The sequence below is a fragment of the Bufo bufo genome, chromosome 8 (assembly GCF_905171765.1).
Source record: "Bufo bufo chromosome 8, aBufBuf1.1, whole genome shotgun sequence".
NCBI lineage: Eukaryota > Metazoa > Chordata > Amphibia > Anura > Bufonidae > Bufo > Bufo bufo.
Window position 1 is genome coordinate 12416251 of NC_053396.1, and position 18995 is coordinate 12435245.

Sequence of the window (18995 nt, forward strand, 5' to 3'; positions counted from 1 at the left end):
ACACAAGTAGACGAGTTAGTTCTTCTGTAGAACTTATTATCTCCATACAAATCAATAAGGGTCATTGGCCTGATTACATTGGTTTTCCAGTAACTAAACCCCCAGTACAGTATATAGAGTGGACAGGGACAGAGAAAACGTTATAAGTTCTGCTATACCAGACGGTAAAACCAGCGATCAGAGAAGGAGCCATGACCTTCTCACCACAAACCATACTGGGGCTTCTCCTTGGTACAATCTTACTCTGCGGCCAGGCAGAAGACAACTGTCCAGGTAAGTGACAGTCACTTCCTTACTGGTGACAGAGGCCTTGAAGAACTTATTCTGCATCTGTAATGTGACTCATGTGTGACAGCTCCAGGACTTCCCTTACACCTCACCTGGTTCTTATCAATGAGGTGGTCACAGGATGAGAAGGTTGTGTCTACATGTGGCTCCATGTATTTCTATGGACCGTAACTGCCTCAGGAAGCTGTTGTGTGAAAATTTGACAATCCTTGCTTTTTACCTCTTAACAGATGTGAAACTAGTGGGAGTTGGGGAATCAGACAAGCCGGCTATTCTAAGAGGGTGTCCGGGGATCCCAGGACATGCAGGACTGCAGGGAACTCCAGGACCTCAGGGACAGAAAGGTAAATACAGTACATGAGCAACCCACTAAAAAAATATATAACTGTCTATTCCTTAATGTTTATATGCTATTGCTTACCATATTCTCTATATTTGGTGTTACAGTATGGTTTCTACATGTAGTAACTAGCTATATGTTAGTCTTAGATTATAGGTTCTGCTGAGCCAGCTCAAGTATTGCAAGTCAGAGCTCGCAGGCAGCAGGAAGAAGAAGAGAGCGTGGCTGAAGCCACATGTAGTGTCAGCCCACAACACCACGATAGCACCTGTCACTACACAGCGTTTTACAGTCACTTCATTACCTTGTTCTTCCCTCTGGACCACCAACACCCTGTTTCCAGAAAGATGCCAGAGAGGGGATAATAAAGTGACAGTAAAACGCTGTGTAGTGACAGGTGCCATTGGGGTGCTGAGGGCTGGCTCTCCATGTGGCTTCATCCACGCTCTCTTCTTCTTTATGCCACCAGCTGCATTTGTATCTCACTCTTGATTTCTGTTACCACAAAGGCACCAAATGCTAACAAAAATGTATAGTATTAGCACATATACATTGGAAAATATACAAACAGGATGAAACACAACACATTACAATACAATATATTCTGCTTATATAACACAAATATCCATATACATGACAAGAATAGCAAGATATCAATAAACATTCCCTCAAAATTACATACCTAGGGGAACTTATGAGGTTCACCACCCTTACTCAATGACCGTGACCTCCTATACTTGTGAAGGCATCCATGTAGAGAGCAGTGATCACTGGGGGACTTATTTACAGTTACACGACTAGTTCTTCTCCATTTATTTAAATAGAGAGAGAGAGAAAGACCAAAGGTTCCCCTTTCTCCCATACACAACATGGCCTGTAAATAACAGTATGTTCAGACAACTTCAATCACATTGGTATGGTCAGTTTTACAGATGAGATGTTAGGTCACATGTCTGACAGCAGAATGGGACTAAACTGTTGTCTGTTTCCAAGGGCAACCAGTAGAATTGTAAAAAAGAAACTTTGTACGGTGGTAAAAAACACAAATAATACATAAGGGTTAAATGTGGTTATAAGTGGAGATATGCCTCTAAAAGGTGACCCGTCCACTTCTGTGTTGATGATTCTTCTCCTACCTCATATTAGATCTTCTACCTCATTAGTCACGGGCAGGGTCGTCTTTAACAAGGGGCAAAAGGGGCAGCTGCCCTGGGCCCAGTTGCTCCTGGGGGGCCCAAGGCAGCTGCCTCTTGAGCCCTGCTAGCCACTGCCCTGGGTGTTTGTCAGCTACACAGGGGGTGCTGCCATGCCATGCCTGCCGGCACTCCAGGCAGCGTACTGTGAGAGCTGTGATTTTCTAGGACCTTAGATGACATCATCCCCATGTGACCAGTAACCTAGCAATATTACTGGTCACATGGCTATGAGGTCATCAAGGTTCTTTCTACCAGGAGTGTTGCTGTAGAAGTTTGCCTTAACTGTGGAGCTTTTTTTGTGAAGATTACATCAGAAAAAGGTGACAGGGGCTGTTATGCTAATATACTGTAAACTACTGTATAGTGGGGTGCTGTATAGTGTGGGGGCTTGTATACTGTGGGGGGTTGTATACTGTGGGTGCTGTATATTGTGGAGTGCTATACTGCTGTATTGTATACTGTGGGGGGCTGTATATTGTGGAGTGCTATACTGCTGTACTGTATAGTGTGGGGGGCTGTATACTGTGGGTGCTGTATATTGTGGAGTGCTATACTGCTGTATTGTATACTGTGGGGGGCTGTATATTGTGGAGTGCTATACTGCTGTACTGTATACTGTGGGGGGATGTATACTGTGGGTGCTGTATATTGTGGAGTGCTATACTGCTGTACTGTATAGTGTGGGGTGCTGTATCGTGTATAGTTTGGGGTGCTGTATATGGTGAGGTGCTATACTGCTCTACTGTGTACTGTGAGGTGTTGTATACTGTGGGCTGCTATACTGCTCTACTATATACTGTGGGGTACTGTATAGTGTGGGGTGCTATACTGTGTGGTGCTGTATACTATAGGGTGCTATACTGCATACTGTGGGTTGCTGTATACTATAGGGTGCTATACTGCGTGGGTGTCACGAGGGTGTCAAGAACCACGCCTGACTCCGTTATACCCGGGGTCAGGAAGTCGCAGCGGTTGGCTGCGCGCTCTATGTAAGATAGGGCTGTTTCCTAATGGTAGCTTTCTGGGTTTGCTTTGCAACCCTTTTGGCTCACTCAGGGATCCATAGCTCCTTCTCCTCAGCTGTTCCTTGTCCAGCACTCCCAACCTCCTTATATTCCCCTCTCACACTTCTCTGGTTGCCAGATATAGAGCTTCCTGCCTGGACATCTATTCTGACCCTCTGGAGCTGTGTTGCTGCGTTCTCTGGTTGTTGGTCCAGAACGCTACCCTCCGGATCCCTGCTGGACCTTTGTGGTCTGCTGTGGTCGCCCACCTGGGTGTATGTGTTTGTCTGTATTGTCTGTCCTCTCCCTGGTGTTTCCCTCTTAGTGACAGTGGTGCGGACTAGCGATCCCACCGGCCCGTTCACTATCTAGGGCTCATTTTAGGGAAAGCCAGGGTTTAGGCACGTGATCGCCGCACGGGTGAGGAACACGTCTAGGGACGTCAGGGCAGTCAGGTGCCAGCCGCAAGGTGAGTCAGGGGTCAACACCTTTCCCTCTCCCTTGGGCAGGGCTTTCCCTTTTCCCTCCCTGTGCGTGACGCCGGTCATTACAGTGGGGTGCTGGGGTGCACTGTAACGCTAGGGTGAAACGAGCCCTGGTCTCCTTCCTGCAGGGCGGTGCCCACTTCCAGCCTGAGCCCAGCTGCCCAGAGCACTGATCCTGAGCCGCTGGAGTCTCGAGAACTGGAAGTATTTACAGTCATTCACTGTACTCTACCAGATGTGTAGTGTGTTGTGGTGAAGGGCATGATTGCCTGCTAAGGTGTGGGAAGGCGGGATCCAGGGGGCCCAAATAAATTTTTGCCCAGGGTCCAATCAATATTAAAGACGGCCCTGGTCATGGGAGCTTCATTTTTGCCTTATCACATCTTTTTCTTACAGTCAAATCTCTTTCTAATACGTTCCCTTTGAATCTAGGTGACATGGGAGATCCCGGGAAAAAAGGAAACCTGGGACCAACTGGAGAAAAAGGTAACGTTGCGATACAAGAAATATGTATCTCTCCCGACTCCCTCTTGTCTGTAGAGCTAAGAAATTGACTTCTTGTGGTTCTTTAGGAAGCAAAGGAGAAAACGGCGTCCCATACAGTCCAGTATATGGAGGTAAGAGAAGGTCATTACATCCGTTCTCCAGGTAAGAGGACATATTGGTACCAGCAGCCTGATCAGGGGATGTTATAGACAAAAGCTGCACACAGAATGGTGACCTTCTCTGCTCTGGAAATGTTCCTCCACTGCAGGTGACATGGAAATATCCACATTATATTAATAATCTTGTACTGATCCAGAGCTGCATTCACCAGTTTGCAGGTTTGAGAGCTGAAATCTCCAAGCATCCCCTGGTTATTCAGTGTCTGCAGCTCTGGGGTATAATACAGGATGTAACTCAGGATCAGTACAGGATAAGTAATGTATGTACACAGTGACTTCACCAGCAGAATAGTGAGTGCAGCTCTGGAGTATAATACAGGATGTAACTCAGGATCAGTACAGGATAAGTAATGTACACTGCTCAAAAAAATAAAGGGAACACAAAAATAACACATCCTAGATCTGAATTAATTAAATATTCTTCTGCAATACTTTGTTCTTTACATAGTTGAATGTGCTGACAACAAAATCACACAAAAATAAAAAAATGGAAATCAAATTTTTCAACCCATGGAGGTCTGGATTTGGAGTCACACTCAAAATTAAAGTGGAAAAACACACTACAGGCTGATCCAACTTTGATGTATCCAACTTTGTGTTTTGTTTGTGTGGCCTTCACGTGCCTGTTTGACCTCCCTACAATGCCTGTGCATGCTCCTGATGAGGTGGCGGACGGTCTCCTGAGGGATCTCCTCCCAGACCTGGACTAAAGCATCTGCCAACTCCTGGACAGTCTGTGGTGCAACGTGACGTTGGTGGATAGAGCGAGACATGATGTCCCAGATGTGCTCAATTGGATTCAGGTCTGGGGAACGGGCGGGCCAGTCCATAGCATCAATGCCTTCGTCTTGCAGGAACTGCTGACACACTCCAGCCACATGCGGTCTAGCATTGTCTTGCATTAGGAGGAACCCAGGGCCAACCGCACCAGCATATGGTCTCACAAGGGGTCTGAGGATCTCATCTCGGTACCTAATGGCAGTCAGGCTACCTCTGGCGAGCACATGGAGGGCTGTGCGGCCCTCCAAAGAAATGCCACCCCACACCATTACTGACCCAATGCCAAACCGGTCATGCTGGAGGATGTTGCAGGCAGAAGAACGTTCTCCACGGCGTCTCCAGACTCTGTCACATCTGTCACATGTGCTCAGTGTGAACCTGCTTTCATCTGTGAAGAGCACATGGCGCCAGTGGCAAATTTGCCATCTTGGTATTCTCTGGCAAATGCCAAACGTCCTGCACGGTGTTGGGCTGTAAGCACAACCCCCACCTGTGGATGTCGGGCCATCATATCACCCTCATGGAGTCTGTTTCTGACCATTTGAGCAGACACATGCACATTTATGGCCTGCTGGAGGTCATTTTGCAGGACTCTGGCAGTGCTCCTCCTGTTCCTCCTTGCACAAAGGCGGAGGTAGCGGTCCTGCTGCTGGGTTGTTGCCCTCCTACGGCCTCCTCCACGTCTCCTGATGTACTGGCCTGTCTCCTGGTAGCGCCTCCATGCTCTGGACACTACGCTGACAGACACAGCAAACCTTCTTGACACAGCTCGCATTGATGTGCCATCCTGGATAAGCTGCACTACCTGAGCCACTTGTGTGGGTTGTAGACTCCGTCTCATGCTACCACTAGAGTGAAAGCACCGCCAGCATTCAAAAGGGACCAAAACATCAGCCAGGAAGCATAGGAACTGAGAAGTGGTCTGTGGTCACCACCTGCAGAACGCCTCCTTTATTGGGGGTGTATTGCTAATTGCCTATAATTTTCACCTGTTGTCTATCCCATTTGCACAACAGCATGTGAAATTGATTGTCACTCAGTGTTGCTTCCTAAGTGGACAGTTTGATTTCACAGAAGTGTGATTGACTTGGAGTTACATTGTGTTGTTTAAGTGTTCCCTTTATTTTTTTGAGCAGTGTATGTACACAGTGACTCCACCAGCAGAATAGTGAGTGCAGCTCTGGAGTATAATACAGGATGTAACTCAGGATCAGTACAGGATAAGTAATGTATGTACACAGTGACTCCACCAGCAGAATAGTGAGTGCAGCTGTGGAGTATAATACAGGATGTAACTCAGGATCAGTACAGGATAAGTAATGTATGTACACAGTGATTCCACCAGCAGAATGGTGAGTGCAGCTCTGGAGTATAATACAGGATGTAACTCAGGATCAGCACAGGATAAGTAATGTATGTACACAGTGATTCCACCAGCAGAATAGTGAGTGCAGCTCTGGAGTATAATACAGGATGTAACTCAGGATCAGCACAGGATAAGTAATGTATGTACACAGTAACTGCACCAGCAGAATAGTGAGTGCAGCTCTGGAGTATAGTACAGGATGTAACTAAGGATCGGTACAGGATCAGTAATGTATGTACACAGTGACCCCAGCAGCAGAATAGTGAGTGCAGCTCTGGAGTATAATACAGGATGTAACTCAGGATCAGTAATGTATGTACACAGTGACCTCAGCAGCAGAATAGTGAGTACAGCTCTGGAGTATAATACAGGGTGCAACTCAGGATAAGTACAGGATAAGTAATGTATTTACACAGTGACTCCACCAGCAGAATAATGAGTGCAGCTCTGGAGTATAATATACTATTTATTCTCCATATAGTATCAATAGTATTCATATTGTTTCCTTTTATCCTTTGTCCCCCATGGTGCTCTATAAATATTCAATATGTGCATATTTTTGTTCATGTATTTTGCAGCTGCAAAGAACTGTAAGGAGCTGAGGGATAAAGGCATGGTGCTCAATGGCTGGTACACAATATACCCAGACGGCATGCAGCCTCTGATGGTGCCATGTGACATGACTACGGATGGAGGAGGATGGATAGTAAGTTTACAACAAGGATCGCACCTTCAGACGACTTTATTGATTGTTGTGTATTAATCATTTATAGATTAGTGGCTCTAATCTAATCTCTAAGGAGAACTACGTGGAGTGTTAGAAAGGATGAAAGGACCGTGAGATAAGAAGGAGAAAGAGATAAAGGGGAGAAAGGAAGCACTGGTCTCCATACTAGGTTATGAGGAGGCATCATACCAAAGATCTGGTCTGACCTCCTTGGCTTTTTCATTATTGAGGAATTTATCTCGTGTGGCATCAGTTTCTTAAAGTGGACAGAACAGTTTTACAAGAAATTGTCAAAACTCTGTAAGAGGATCATAAAATGAAAAGGGACATGGATAAGACTGGAAACTATGGACCACAAGTGAGGCCAGAAAAGTCTGACTTCTGGACAGGTCAAACATGTTTTCCAGAGAAGAGGAGTTACATAAATTTTTTTTAAAAATCAAGGTGAGTTAGGTCCAAACTTTGGTAGTAGATACCAGCCCCCGCTGATAATGTTGAAGAGGGACCAGAACCCTGAAACAGCTGTCTACAGTTGGCCATCACTGGGAGGGGCGTTGCTAGAGTCTCAGAAGATTTGGGGCCCAAGCCCCAATGCATATGGCCCAATTCTCTAAGTCGACCGACCGCCCCAAACACTAGCACTGAAGACATTTTCCTGTACTTGCTATATAGCAGCACATACCTCTACCATCCAGAGCCTCCAGGTAACGTCTCCTCTGATGTAGATCGTCTCTGTCATCATCTTCTCCATTTGCTCCGGACAACTTCTCTCAGCCGCTTCTCATCTCTGCAGAGTGTGACACACAGACATCTTGGCTTCCTCACTTTTCTGTACCCCCAAATACTATGCTGAAGAATAATGAGTGCCCCCCCCCCATAGTAACAGTGCTCCTCATAGTCCCACCAATAGTAATTCCCTTCTAGAATGCCCTCATTATTAATACTGCCCCCTACAGTGCCACCAACAGTGATAATGCTCCACAAGAGTGCCCCCATTAGTACAAGAGCTCTCCAGTATTAATAATGCCCTTACAGAGCCCCCAGTAGAAATAAGGCCCCCTATTGTTGCCCCAGTCGTAATAAAGCTATCTACTGACCCCTCAGTAGTAATAAGGCCTCCCCCACAGTGCTCTTAATAATAAAATAAAAATAATGCAGATCTATAAGTCCCTCCTATAGAGCCCCCAGTAATAATAAGAACACCTAATGCCCCCTGGATTTAAAATGCCCCCACAGTGCCCCCAGTATTTATATTGCCCCCTACTGTTATAATGCTCACTCTGAAGTGCCCCAGTATTTATAATACCCCCTACTGTTATAATGCTCCCCCTGAAGTGCCCCCAGTATTTATAGTGCCCCTTGTAGTTATATTTCTCTGTTTACTGTCCTCAAAAATTATAATTCCTCAGCCCCTCCAAAATACAGTCCCATGTAAATAACATCACACCATGTAAATCAGCATGGAATACACGTGACATTTTTCAGCGCAAAAAAACTTTGTTCACTTCAATGCAAAGCTGAATTTGCAGCTTGTTTTTTTTTTAAACAGATTTGATGCTGATCTGCACCAAAAAAGTGCAAAAAATTCTCATTGAAATGAATGGGAGGCTGTTCTGAGGAGTTTTTAAAGCTGATTTTGAGGCAGAAACGCTCCATACACATCTCCGAAAAACTCTGTGTGAACTGGCCCTAACTTTGATCCAATCAAGGGCCTTCCTCGCTCTTCTTTTTCTGACTCACAATAACCAGACTAAGCTAGGGGCAGATCCAGGATCCACATTCAAACCTCCTGTAAAGGCTGTGTCACAGTAGGTTAACTCTGTCACTTCCATGCATAACCATACTGGGTATACATTGTATTAAATCACAATAAGAGGCATTTAATAGTATAACAGACATTAAACAAAAAGCAATTTGCAATTACCCAGCTCTGGGTTTCTGCACCAGCAGTGACAGAATATGTGGAAATTACAGTATGAGGATAAGACTAGTAAATTCACCTTTCCTTCCAGGTGTTTCAGAGACGTGTGGACGGTTCAGTAGACTTTTACCAAGACTGGGAGACCTACAGAAGAGGATTTGGTAGTCAACTGAGTGAATTCTGGTTGGGCAACGAGAATATTCACCGACTTACATCCAAAGGTAATGATCAAGTCCTGGTCGTTGTATCAGTGGTGGAGTCATTATTGTCTCCCTGGATTACAGATATTCTTAGCCTAATCAATGTCCCCGATGATGATGATGATGTTAGTGTCTGTGAAGGTTCTCATTTATCCAGGTCATGTAAATATCTGTAAAGAATAAATCAAGGCAACTGGACTTACTGTAGATTTCTTGAAAACGTTTCACTCGTTCTTCCAACGAGCTTTCTCAATTCTGAGTGACTGTACAAGAATTCTCTGGGAATAAATATGTAACTGAATCAACATCTGGTATTTATACCCAGCATGGGGTCAGAGGTCATTATACCCAGCATGGGGTCAGAGGTCATTATACCCAGCATGGGGTCAAAGGTGTTGTTTGATGATGTTAGTGGCTTCTCGAACTTACACTGATCTAGGGCATAACATGGGTTTGTTGCTGCCTTCGCCCATTTTTGCTGCCAAGCTGAAATATGTCAGACAATCTGGTTGGTAGAGAAACAATAGCTATCCACAACCCTAGCAACTCATAGCAGAATAATAGCCAAATATAAAAAAAAGTCTTCTAAAGATAAATCTGGGTGCCAAATCCCCCAAAATGCTGACTCTTGACGAACCCCATCCCTATCTGATATTTCGTCTTATAGGTAAATTTCAGCTCCGTGTGGATTTAGAAGATTTTGAAAATAATCGAACCTACGCCACATACAAAGACTTCAGTATTAATGGAGAAGAAGACTTCTACAGGCTGAACTTTAGTGGTTTCATTAAAGGAACTGCAGGTAAGAGGATCTGATGCTCATCTATCTGACATCTTAGTATTATCTACCATAGTCACAACGCAAAAAATTATGGTAAAAAATTATTGAAAATCGATTTGTTTAAAACTTATCTGTGGACCTAGAAGACATCTTGAAGTGTTTACTAAAAATCTACCACTGTACTGCTTTAATGCCACGAGACACCTACCTACCTTACTACCGTGCTCTTGTTAGCTTCAACTTGTCTGCCTTAAATGGGTTTTCCCAAGGAAAATTTTTGCCCTAAGGGGGGCGGTGTTTTACAATGTTATACCATATACCACTGAGGCCAGTGATTGGCTGCTGTGGTAATGTGGTGAAGGGTGAGTTCCCAGTGCCTGGGCCAAGCCAAGTATTGTGCTACCTAACCTGCTACTCTGAGTGTCAGTGGGACTGGCCGGGGGCCTAACTGGGGATTGGGAATGGCCTGACAGTAATTATTACTGTGGGGGCCTAAGTGGATTCTGCACAGAAGGCCCATGCTAGTACTATTCAGAGTAGTTCTCCCATAGGCCTGCTGTGCAGACTCCACTTAGGCCCCCGCAATAATAATTTAATAATCTTCCATATTAAACCATCTTGGGCCCCATCATGGGGCTGACGAGGCTCACTGAGACTTAGCATGCAAAGTTCCCAAAATTACGGCAGAAGGATTTAACCAGTGAATAAACGTTCCTTTATAATTTTATGACGTCGCTTCCCTTGAGAAAATTTTTCTAAAACTTGAAAAACCCATAAGTTAACCTATTTTTATATATCATATTTGGGTAAACAGAGCGGTTCTTTGTTCCAGATTCTCATCTATTGATGAGTGGTTACAAAGAGCTTCTCTTTCTCTGGAGGACCTGTCCGATTCTGTATTACACAGACAACCGATTAACTTGAATAAACTCTGTGTAATGCTTCATTTTCCCTGTGGTGGCGCTAGAGGGGAAAATGAACACTTACTGACAGGTTTCCTCATAGATTACAGCTGATCGTTGGGGGACTTAGGGAAGGATCCTTCTAGAAAGAAGGGATTGTTCAAAGTGGACAATCTCTTATATGCCCACCATGCCTGCCAACAATGAAGTGGATGTCTAAAAGGGCATCTATCAGCATGATCAACCCTAATAAACCAGGCACATTGCCTGGTAGGGTTGATCATACAAAAAAAAAAAAATTATCAATAGGGTTAAAAGTTGCCAAGATATATTAATTTTTATATTTATGTAAATTACCTATTTGGAGCACCAAGAGGCTGGCCATAGTGCTCGGAGCACTACTAGAGCAACACCCTTGACAGGGATGTCTTACACCAGCTCCGAGGCTCAGTGCTTGCGCAGTGAATCATATGCTGCTTCCTAAACTTGGAAAGCATCAGAGGATCCATTGTGCAAGCGCCGAGTAGGCTAACTGACCCATCACCTGCGCATTGAATCTGATGTGCGCCGCCTTCCAAGCTTATCAGATACACTGCGAAGGCGCCAAGCCACTGAGCTTCCCTGCTGGTGCTAGACACCTCTGTCACTCAAAGGGCAACAGTGACTACAGAGAACACAGGGGCATTGCGCTAACAGTGCTCCTGGTGCTATGGCCAGCCCCTTGGTGCCCCCAAATAGGTAATTTTCTTAAATATAACAATTGATATATATTGCCAACTTTTAACCCTATAGAGAAAAGAAACATATTGTTTTACAACTCTACCAGGCAATGTGCCTGGTTTATTAGGGTTGATCATGCGGACAGATGCCATAAAGATAGAAATAGAAAGTATTTAAGGAGTAAGTAAAAAGAGCGTCAGAGCGTCATTACTGGCTGGAGGGGAAGAATATTTCATATCATGGAAAACATATTTTAATTGCTTGCTTTCCTTTCATTTTCCTTAGGAGATTCACTAGGATCACACAGGAACGAAGCCTTCTCCACCAAAGATAGGCAGAACGACAAGGCTAAAAAAGAGTGGACACCCTGTGCCAAATATTATAAAGGAGCCTGGTGGTTTGAAGCCTGCCATAGCTCCCACCTGAATGGGGAATACCTGAAGGGTAAACACTCAAAAGTATACGGTGGGGTCATCTGGAACACTTTCAGAGGCAGCATGCACTCCCTAAAGTCTTCAGAAATTAAGTTTCGCCCTGTTATTAAATAGACTGGCCATTGTCTGAAAAGTGCAGATCAGAGAACATGTCGTTATTATAGACAGAGGTCCTCTATGCAAGGACTGTCAGTGTTGTAGGCCCTGAGACCTCTTTGGGACCAGTTCAAATTGTCCTCATCCTCTTTCATCATAAGCAGCGTGATCTCCTCACATAGTCTCATCTCCAACAAGTTATTACATTATTAGTGAACCATTTTCCTATCTTCTCTGTGTGTCCCTCTCTCCTCAGTCAGGTTGATGGACTCATTAGACCCTGCATGTGAGCAGATGAATGAGAATAAATTATATGATTCTCTGTTTGGTTCAATGTTCTATCAAACATATGCAAACCATGGAGGGAATTTATTATTATTTAGGGAATGTGTAGTTTTTTTCAATTCTATGCCACTTTTGCAATACCTTTCTAACAAAGCTAGAACCAGCCCTGCACCAGCTGTTCTTCTAACTCCCATATAAGTGAATGGGGCACTGTGGGGGTTGTAGTTACAGAACACCTGGAGTGCCGGAGGTTGCTGATCCCTGCTATGAGTCAATGTTTGGTATTTGAAACAGGCCATGAGACATAACAGATAATAATGAAGCCAGTGCCTCATCTGCAGAGAGCTGTTTCGGTGTAATTAGCCCATACCATTGCAGAGCAGAGTGTACTGGCTTAACTGGCTGAGGGGCCTAGGTCAGGATTTTAGGGATAGTACATCTCATTATGGAGAGCGCCTAATCAGCGTGAAGAGTCTTATAGGCCAGACAATGCTCCTGCAACATCGAAAATTGCAAAGAGCTCATTTGCATACTCTCTTCCAAGAATTCCAGCCTGGCCTATAAGACTCCTCACGTCGATTAGGTGCTCTCCATAAGGATATATAGAATCCCCCGAATCCTGACGTAGGCGTCTCACCCAGCCTAAGCCAGTACTCTCTAACCTGCATTGATGAGGGGTAATCACCCGAAACAGCTGTCGGTAAATGAGGTGCCAATTACGTGCTCTCCATAAGGAGATATAGTGTCCCCCGAATCCTGACCTAGGCCTCTCACCAGCCTAAGCCAGTACTCTCTAACCTGCATTAATGTTTCACCCTGAAACAGCTGTCAGCAGATGAGGTGCCAAGTAGGTGCTCTCCATAAGGAAATATAGTATCCCCTGAATCCTGACCTAGACCTCTAACCCAGCCTAAAACAGTACTTTCTACCCTGCATTGATGAGGGGTAATCACCCCGAACACAGCTGTTGGCAGATGAGGTGCCAACTAGGTGCTCTCCATAATGAGATATAGTATCCCCCGAATCCTAACCTAGGCCTCTCACCCAGCCTAAGCCAGTACTCTCTACCCTGCATTGATGAGGGGTAATCACGCCGAAACAGCTGTCGGCAGATGAGGTGTCAAATAGGTGCTCTCCATAAGGAGATATAGTATCCCCGGAATCATGACCTAGGCCACTCACCCAGTCTAAGCCAGTACTCTCCACCCTGCATTGATGAGGGGTAATCACCGCGAAACAGCTGCCGGCAGATGAGGTGCCAATTGAGTGCTCTCTATAACGAGATAAAGTATCCCCTGAATCCTGACCTAGGTTTTTCACCAAGCCTACGCGAGTACTCTCTACCTTGCATTGATGAGGGGTAATCACCCCGAAACAGCTGTCGGCAGATGAGGTGCCAATTGGGTGCTCTCCATAACGAGATATAGTATCCCCCGAATCCTGAACTAGGCTTCTCACCAAGCCTAAGCCAGCACTCTCTACCTTGCATTGATGAGTGGTAATCACCCCAAAACAGCTGCCGGCAGATGAGGTGCCAATTAGGTGCTCTCGATAAAGAGATATAGTATCCATTGAATCCTGATTTAGACCTCTCACCAAGCCTAAGCCAGTACTCTCTACCCTGCATTGATGTTTCACCCCAAAACAGCTGTCAGCAGATGAGGTGCAAAGTAGGTGCTATCCAAAAGGAGATATAGTATCCCCCGAATCCTGACCTAGGCCTCTCACCCAGCTAAGCCAGTACTCTCTACCCTGCATTGATGAGGGGTAATCACGCCGAAACAGCTGCCGGCAGATGAGGTGCCAATTGAGTGCTCTCTATAACGAGATAAAGTATCCCCTGAATCCTGACCTAGGTTTTTCACCAAGCCTACGCCAGTACTCTCTACCTTGCATTGATGAGTGGTAATCACCTCAAAACAGCTGTCAGCAGATGAGGTGCCAATTAGGTGCTCTCCATAAGGACATATAGTATCCCCCGAATCCTGAACTAGGCATCTCACCCAGCCTAAGCCAGTACTCTCTACCCAGCCTTGATGAGGGGCAATCACCCCGAAACAGCTGTCGGCAGATGAGGTGCCAATTGGGTGCTCTCCATAAGGAGACATAGTATCCCCCGAATCCTGAACTAGGCCTCTCACCCAGCCTAAGCCAGTACTCTCTACCCAGCATTGATGAGGGGAAATCACCCCGAAACAGCTGTCGGCAGGGCAGATGAGGTGCCAATTGGGTGCTCTCTATAACGAGATATAGTATCCCCTGAATCCTGACCTAGGTTTTTCACCAAGCCTACGCCAGTACTCTCTACCTTGCATTGATGAGTGGTAATCACCTCAAAACAGCTGTCAGCAGATGAGGTGCCAATTAGGTGCTCTCCATAAGGAGATATCGTCTCCCGTGAATCCGGACCTAGACCTTTTACCCAGCCTAAGCCAGTACTCTCTACCCTGCATACATTTTTCACACAGAAACAGCTGTCAGCAAGTGAGGTGCCATCTAGGTGCTCTCCATAAGGAGATATAGTATCCCCCGAATCCTGACCTAGGCCTCTCACCCAGCCTAAGCCAATACTCTCCACCCTGCATTGATGAGAGGTAATCGCCCCGAAACAGCTGTCGGCAGATGAGGTGCCAATTAGGTGCTCTCCATTAGGAGATATAGTCTCCCCTGAATCCTGAACTAGGCCTCTCACCCAGCCTAAGCCAGTACTCTCTACCCTGCATTTATGAGAGGTAATCAACCCGAAACAGCTGTCAGCAGATGAGGTGCCAATTGGGTGCTCACCATAATAATATATAATATCACCCAAATCCTGATCTAGACCTCTCATCAAGCCTAAGCCAGTACTATCTTTCCTGCATTGATGTTTCACCTCGAAAACAGCTGTCGGCAGAAGAGTGCCAATTAGGTGATTTCCATAAGGAGATATAGTATCCCCCGAATCCTGACCTACGCGTCTCACCCAGCCTATGTCAGTACTCTCTAACCTGCATTGATGAGGGGTAATCACCCCGAAACAGCTGTCGGCAGATGAGGTGCCAATTGGGTGCTCTCCATAACGAGATATAGTATCCCCCGAATCCTGAACTAGGCCTCTCACCAAGCCTAAGCCAGCACTCTCTACCTTGCATTGATTAGTGGTAATCACCCCAAAACAGCTGCCGGCAGATGAGGTGCCAATTAGGTGCTCTCCATAAGGAGATATAGTATCACCTGAATCCTGATTTAGACCTCTCACCTACCTGCCTAAGCCAGTACTCTCTAACCTGCATTGATGTTTCACCCCGAAACAGCTGTCAGCAGATGAGGTGCAAAGTAGGTGCTATCCAAAAGGAGAAATAGTATCCCCCGAATCCTGACCTAAGCCTCTCACCCTGCCTAAGCCAGTACTCTCTACCCTGCATTAATGAGGGTTCATCACGCCGAAACAGCTGTCGGCAGATGAGGTGCCAATTAGGTGCTCTCCATAAGGAGATATAGTATACCCGGAATCATGACCTAGGCCTCTCACCCAGCCTAAGCCAGTACTCTCTAACCTGCATTGATGAGGGGTAATCACTGCGAAACAGCTGCCGGCAGATTAGGTGCTCTCATCAAGGAGATATAGTATCCCCCGAATCCTGAACTAGGCCTCTCACAAAGCCTAAGCCAGTACTCTCTACCCTGCATTGATGAGGGGCAATCACCCCGAAACAGCTGTCGGCAGATGAGGTGCCAATTGGGTGCTCTCCATAACGAGATATAGTATCCCCCGAATCCTGACCTAGGCCTGTCACCAAGCCTAAGCCAGCACTCTATACCTTGGATTGATGAGTGGTAATCACCCCAAAACAGCTGCCGGCAGATGAGGTGCCAATTAGGTGCTCTCCATAAGGAGATAAAGTATCCCCTAAATCCTGACCTAGACCTTTCACCCAGCCTAAGCCAGTACTCTCTACCCTGCATTAATTTTTCACCCAGAAACAGCTGTCAGCAGATGAGATGCCAAGTAGGTGCTATCCATAAGGAGATATAGTATCCCCCGAATCCTGACCTAGGCCTCTCCCCCAGCCTAAGCCAGTACTCTCTATCCTGCATTGATGAGGGGTAATCACCCAGAAAAAGCTGCCGGCAGATGAGGTGCCAATTAGGTGCTCTCCATAAGGAGATATAGTATCCCCTGAATCCTGAACTAGGCCTCTCACCAAGCCTAAGCCAGTACTCTCTACCCTGCATTGATAAGGGGCAATCACCCCGAAACAGCTGTCGGCAGATGAGGTGCCAATTGGGTGCTCTCCATAACGATATATAGTTTCCCCCGAATCCTTACCTAGGACTTTCACCAAGCCTACGCCAGTACTCTCTACCTTGCATTGATGAGTGGTAATCACCCCAAAACAGCTGTCGGCAGATGAGGGGCCAATTGGGTGCTCTCCATAAGGAGAGATAGTCTCCCCTGAATCCTGACCAAGACCTCTCACCCAGCCTAAGCCAGTACTCTCTACCCTGCATTGATTTTTCACCCCGAAACAGCTGTCAGAAGATGAGGTGCCAGCTAGGTGTTCTCCATAAAAATATATAGTATCCCCCGAAGCCTGACCTAGGCCTCTCACCCAGCCTAAGCCAGTACTCTCTACCCTGCATTGATGAGGTGTAATCACGCCAAAACAGCTGTAGGCAGATGAGGTGCCAATTAGGTACTCTCCATAAGGAGATATAGTATCCCCCGAATCCTGGCCTAGGCCTCTCACCCAGCCTAAGCCAGTACTCTCTACCCTGCATTGATGAAGGGTAATCACCCCGAAACAGCTGTCGGCAGATGAGGTGCCAATTAGGTGCTCTCAATAAGGAGATATAGTATCCTCTCAATCCTGAACTAGGCCTCTCACCCAGCCTAAGCCAGTTTTCTCTACCCTGCATTTATGAGGGGTAATCACCCCGAAACAGTTGTCAGCAGATGAGGTGCCAATTGGGTGCTCTCCATAATGAGATATAATATCCCCCAAATCCTGATCTAGACCTCTCACCCAGCCTAAGCCAGTACTCTCTTTCCTACATTGATGTTTCACCTCGAAAACAGCTGTCGGCAGATGAGGTGCCAATTAGGTGCTCTCCATAGAGAGATATAGTATCCCCCGATTCCTGACCTAGGCTTCTCACCCAGCTTAAGCCAGTACTCTCTACCATGCATTGATGAGGGGTAATCACGCCGAAACAGCTGTCGGCAGATGAGGTGCCAATTAAGTGCTCTCCATAAGGAGATATATTATCCCCGGAATCATGACCTAGGCCTCTCACCCAGCCTAAGCTAGTACTCTCTACCTTGCATTGATGAGGGGTAATCACCCCGAAACAGCTGCCGGCAGATGAGGTGCCAATTAGGTGCTCTCCAAAAGGAGATATAGTATCCCCTGAATCCTGAACTAGGCCTCTCACCAAGCCTAAGCCAGTACTCTCTACCCTGCATTGATGAGGGGTAATCACCCCAAAACAGCTGTCAGCAGATGAGGTGCCAATTTGGTGCTCTCCATAACGAGATATAGTATCACCCAAATCCAGACCTAGGCCTTTCACCAAGCCTACGCCAGTACTCTCTACCTTGCATTGATGAGTGGTAATCACCCCAAAACAGCTGTCGGCAGATAAGGTGCCAATTGGGTGCTCTCCATAAGGAGATATAGTCTCCCCTGAATCCTGACCTAGACCTCTCACCCAGCCTAAGCCAGTACTCTCTACCCTGCATTGATTTTTCACCCCGAAACAGCTGTCAGCAGATGAGGTGCCAACTAGGTGCTCTCCATAACGAGAAATAGTATCCCCTGAATCCTGACCTAGGCCTTTCACCCAGCCTAAGCAAGTACTCTCGACCCTGCATTGATGAGGGGTAATCACGTCGAAAAAGCTGTCGGCAGATGAGGTGCCAATTAGGTGTTCTCCATAAGGAGATATATTATTCCCCGAATCCTGACATAGGCCTCTCACCCAGCCTAAGCCAGTAGTCTCTACCCTACATTGATAAGGGGTAATCACCCCAAAACAGTTGTCGGCGGATGAGGTGCCAATTAGGTGCTCTCCATAAGGAGATATTGTATCCTCCAAATCCTGACCTAGGCCTCTCACCAAGCCTAAGACAGTACTTTCCACCCTGCACTGATGAGGGGTAATCAGCCTGAAACAGCTGTTGGGAGATGAGGTGAAAGGGTAAAAAGTACAAAATCCTCTTTATGGAACTCTAAAATGTTCAAGTATATAAATGGTAAAACATTTTGTGTTTAATGAGTGATGAGGGAGTAGTTGAAAAGGGAGATAAGGGAGGAGTTGTACAGGAAGATGTGAATGGAGTTGTAGAGGAAGATGAGGGATTAGATGTAGAGGGAGATGGGGGATTAGATGTAGAGGGAGATGAGGGATTAGATGTAGAGGTTATATGAGGGATTAGATGTAGAGGTTATATGAGGGATTAGATGTAGAGGGAGTTGAGGGGTTAGATATAGAGGGAGATAAGGGATTAGATGTAGAGGGAGATGAGGGATTAGATGTAGAGGTTATATGAGAGATTAGCTGTAGAATTATATGATGAACTAGATGTAGAGGGAGATGAGGGATTAGATATAGAGGGAGACAAGGGATTAGATGTAGAGGGAGATGAGGGATTAGATGTAGAATGATATGAAGAATTAGATGTAGCGGGATATGAGGGATTTAATGTAGAGGGAGATGAGGGATTAGATGTAGAGGGAGATGAGGGATTAGTGTAGAGGAAGATGAGGGAATAGATGTAGAGGGAGATGAGGGATTAGATGTAGAGGTTATATCAGGGATTAGA

General features: G+C 45.9%; 1 protein-coding gene across 1 annotated transcript; it reads left to right on the top strand.

The window, feature by feature from the left end:
• The first annotated feature begins 191 nt into the window (after window positions 1–191).
• On the top strand, window positions 192–12111 carry LOC120977584 (ficolin-1-B-like). Its single transcript, XM_040405580.1, has 8 exons — window positions 192–273; window positions 519–632; window positions 3746–3799; window positions 3886–3930; window positions 6703–6830; window positions 8864–8993; window positions 9640–9774; window positions 11661–12111. The coding sequence occupies exons 1-8, from the start codon at window positions 192–194 to the stop codon at window positions 11921–11923; spliced, it is 951 nt and encodes a 316-aa protein (XP_040261514.1). The 3' UTR covers window positions 11924–12111.
• Window positions 12112–18995: the final 6884 nt, after the last annotated feature.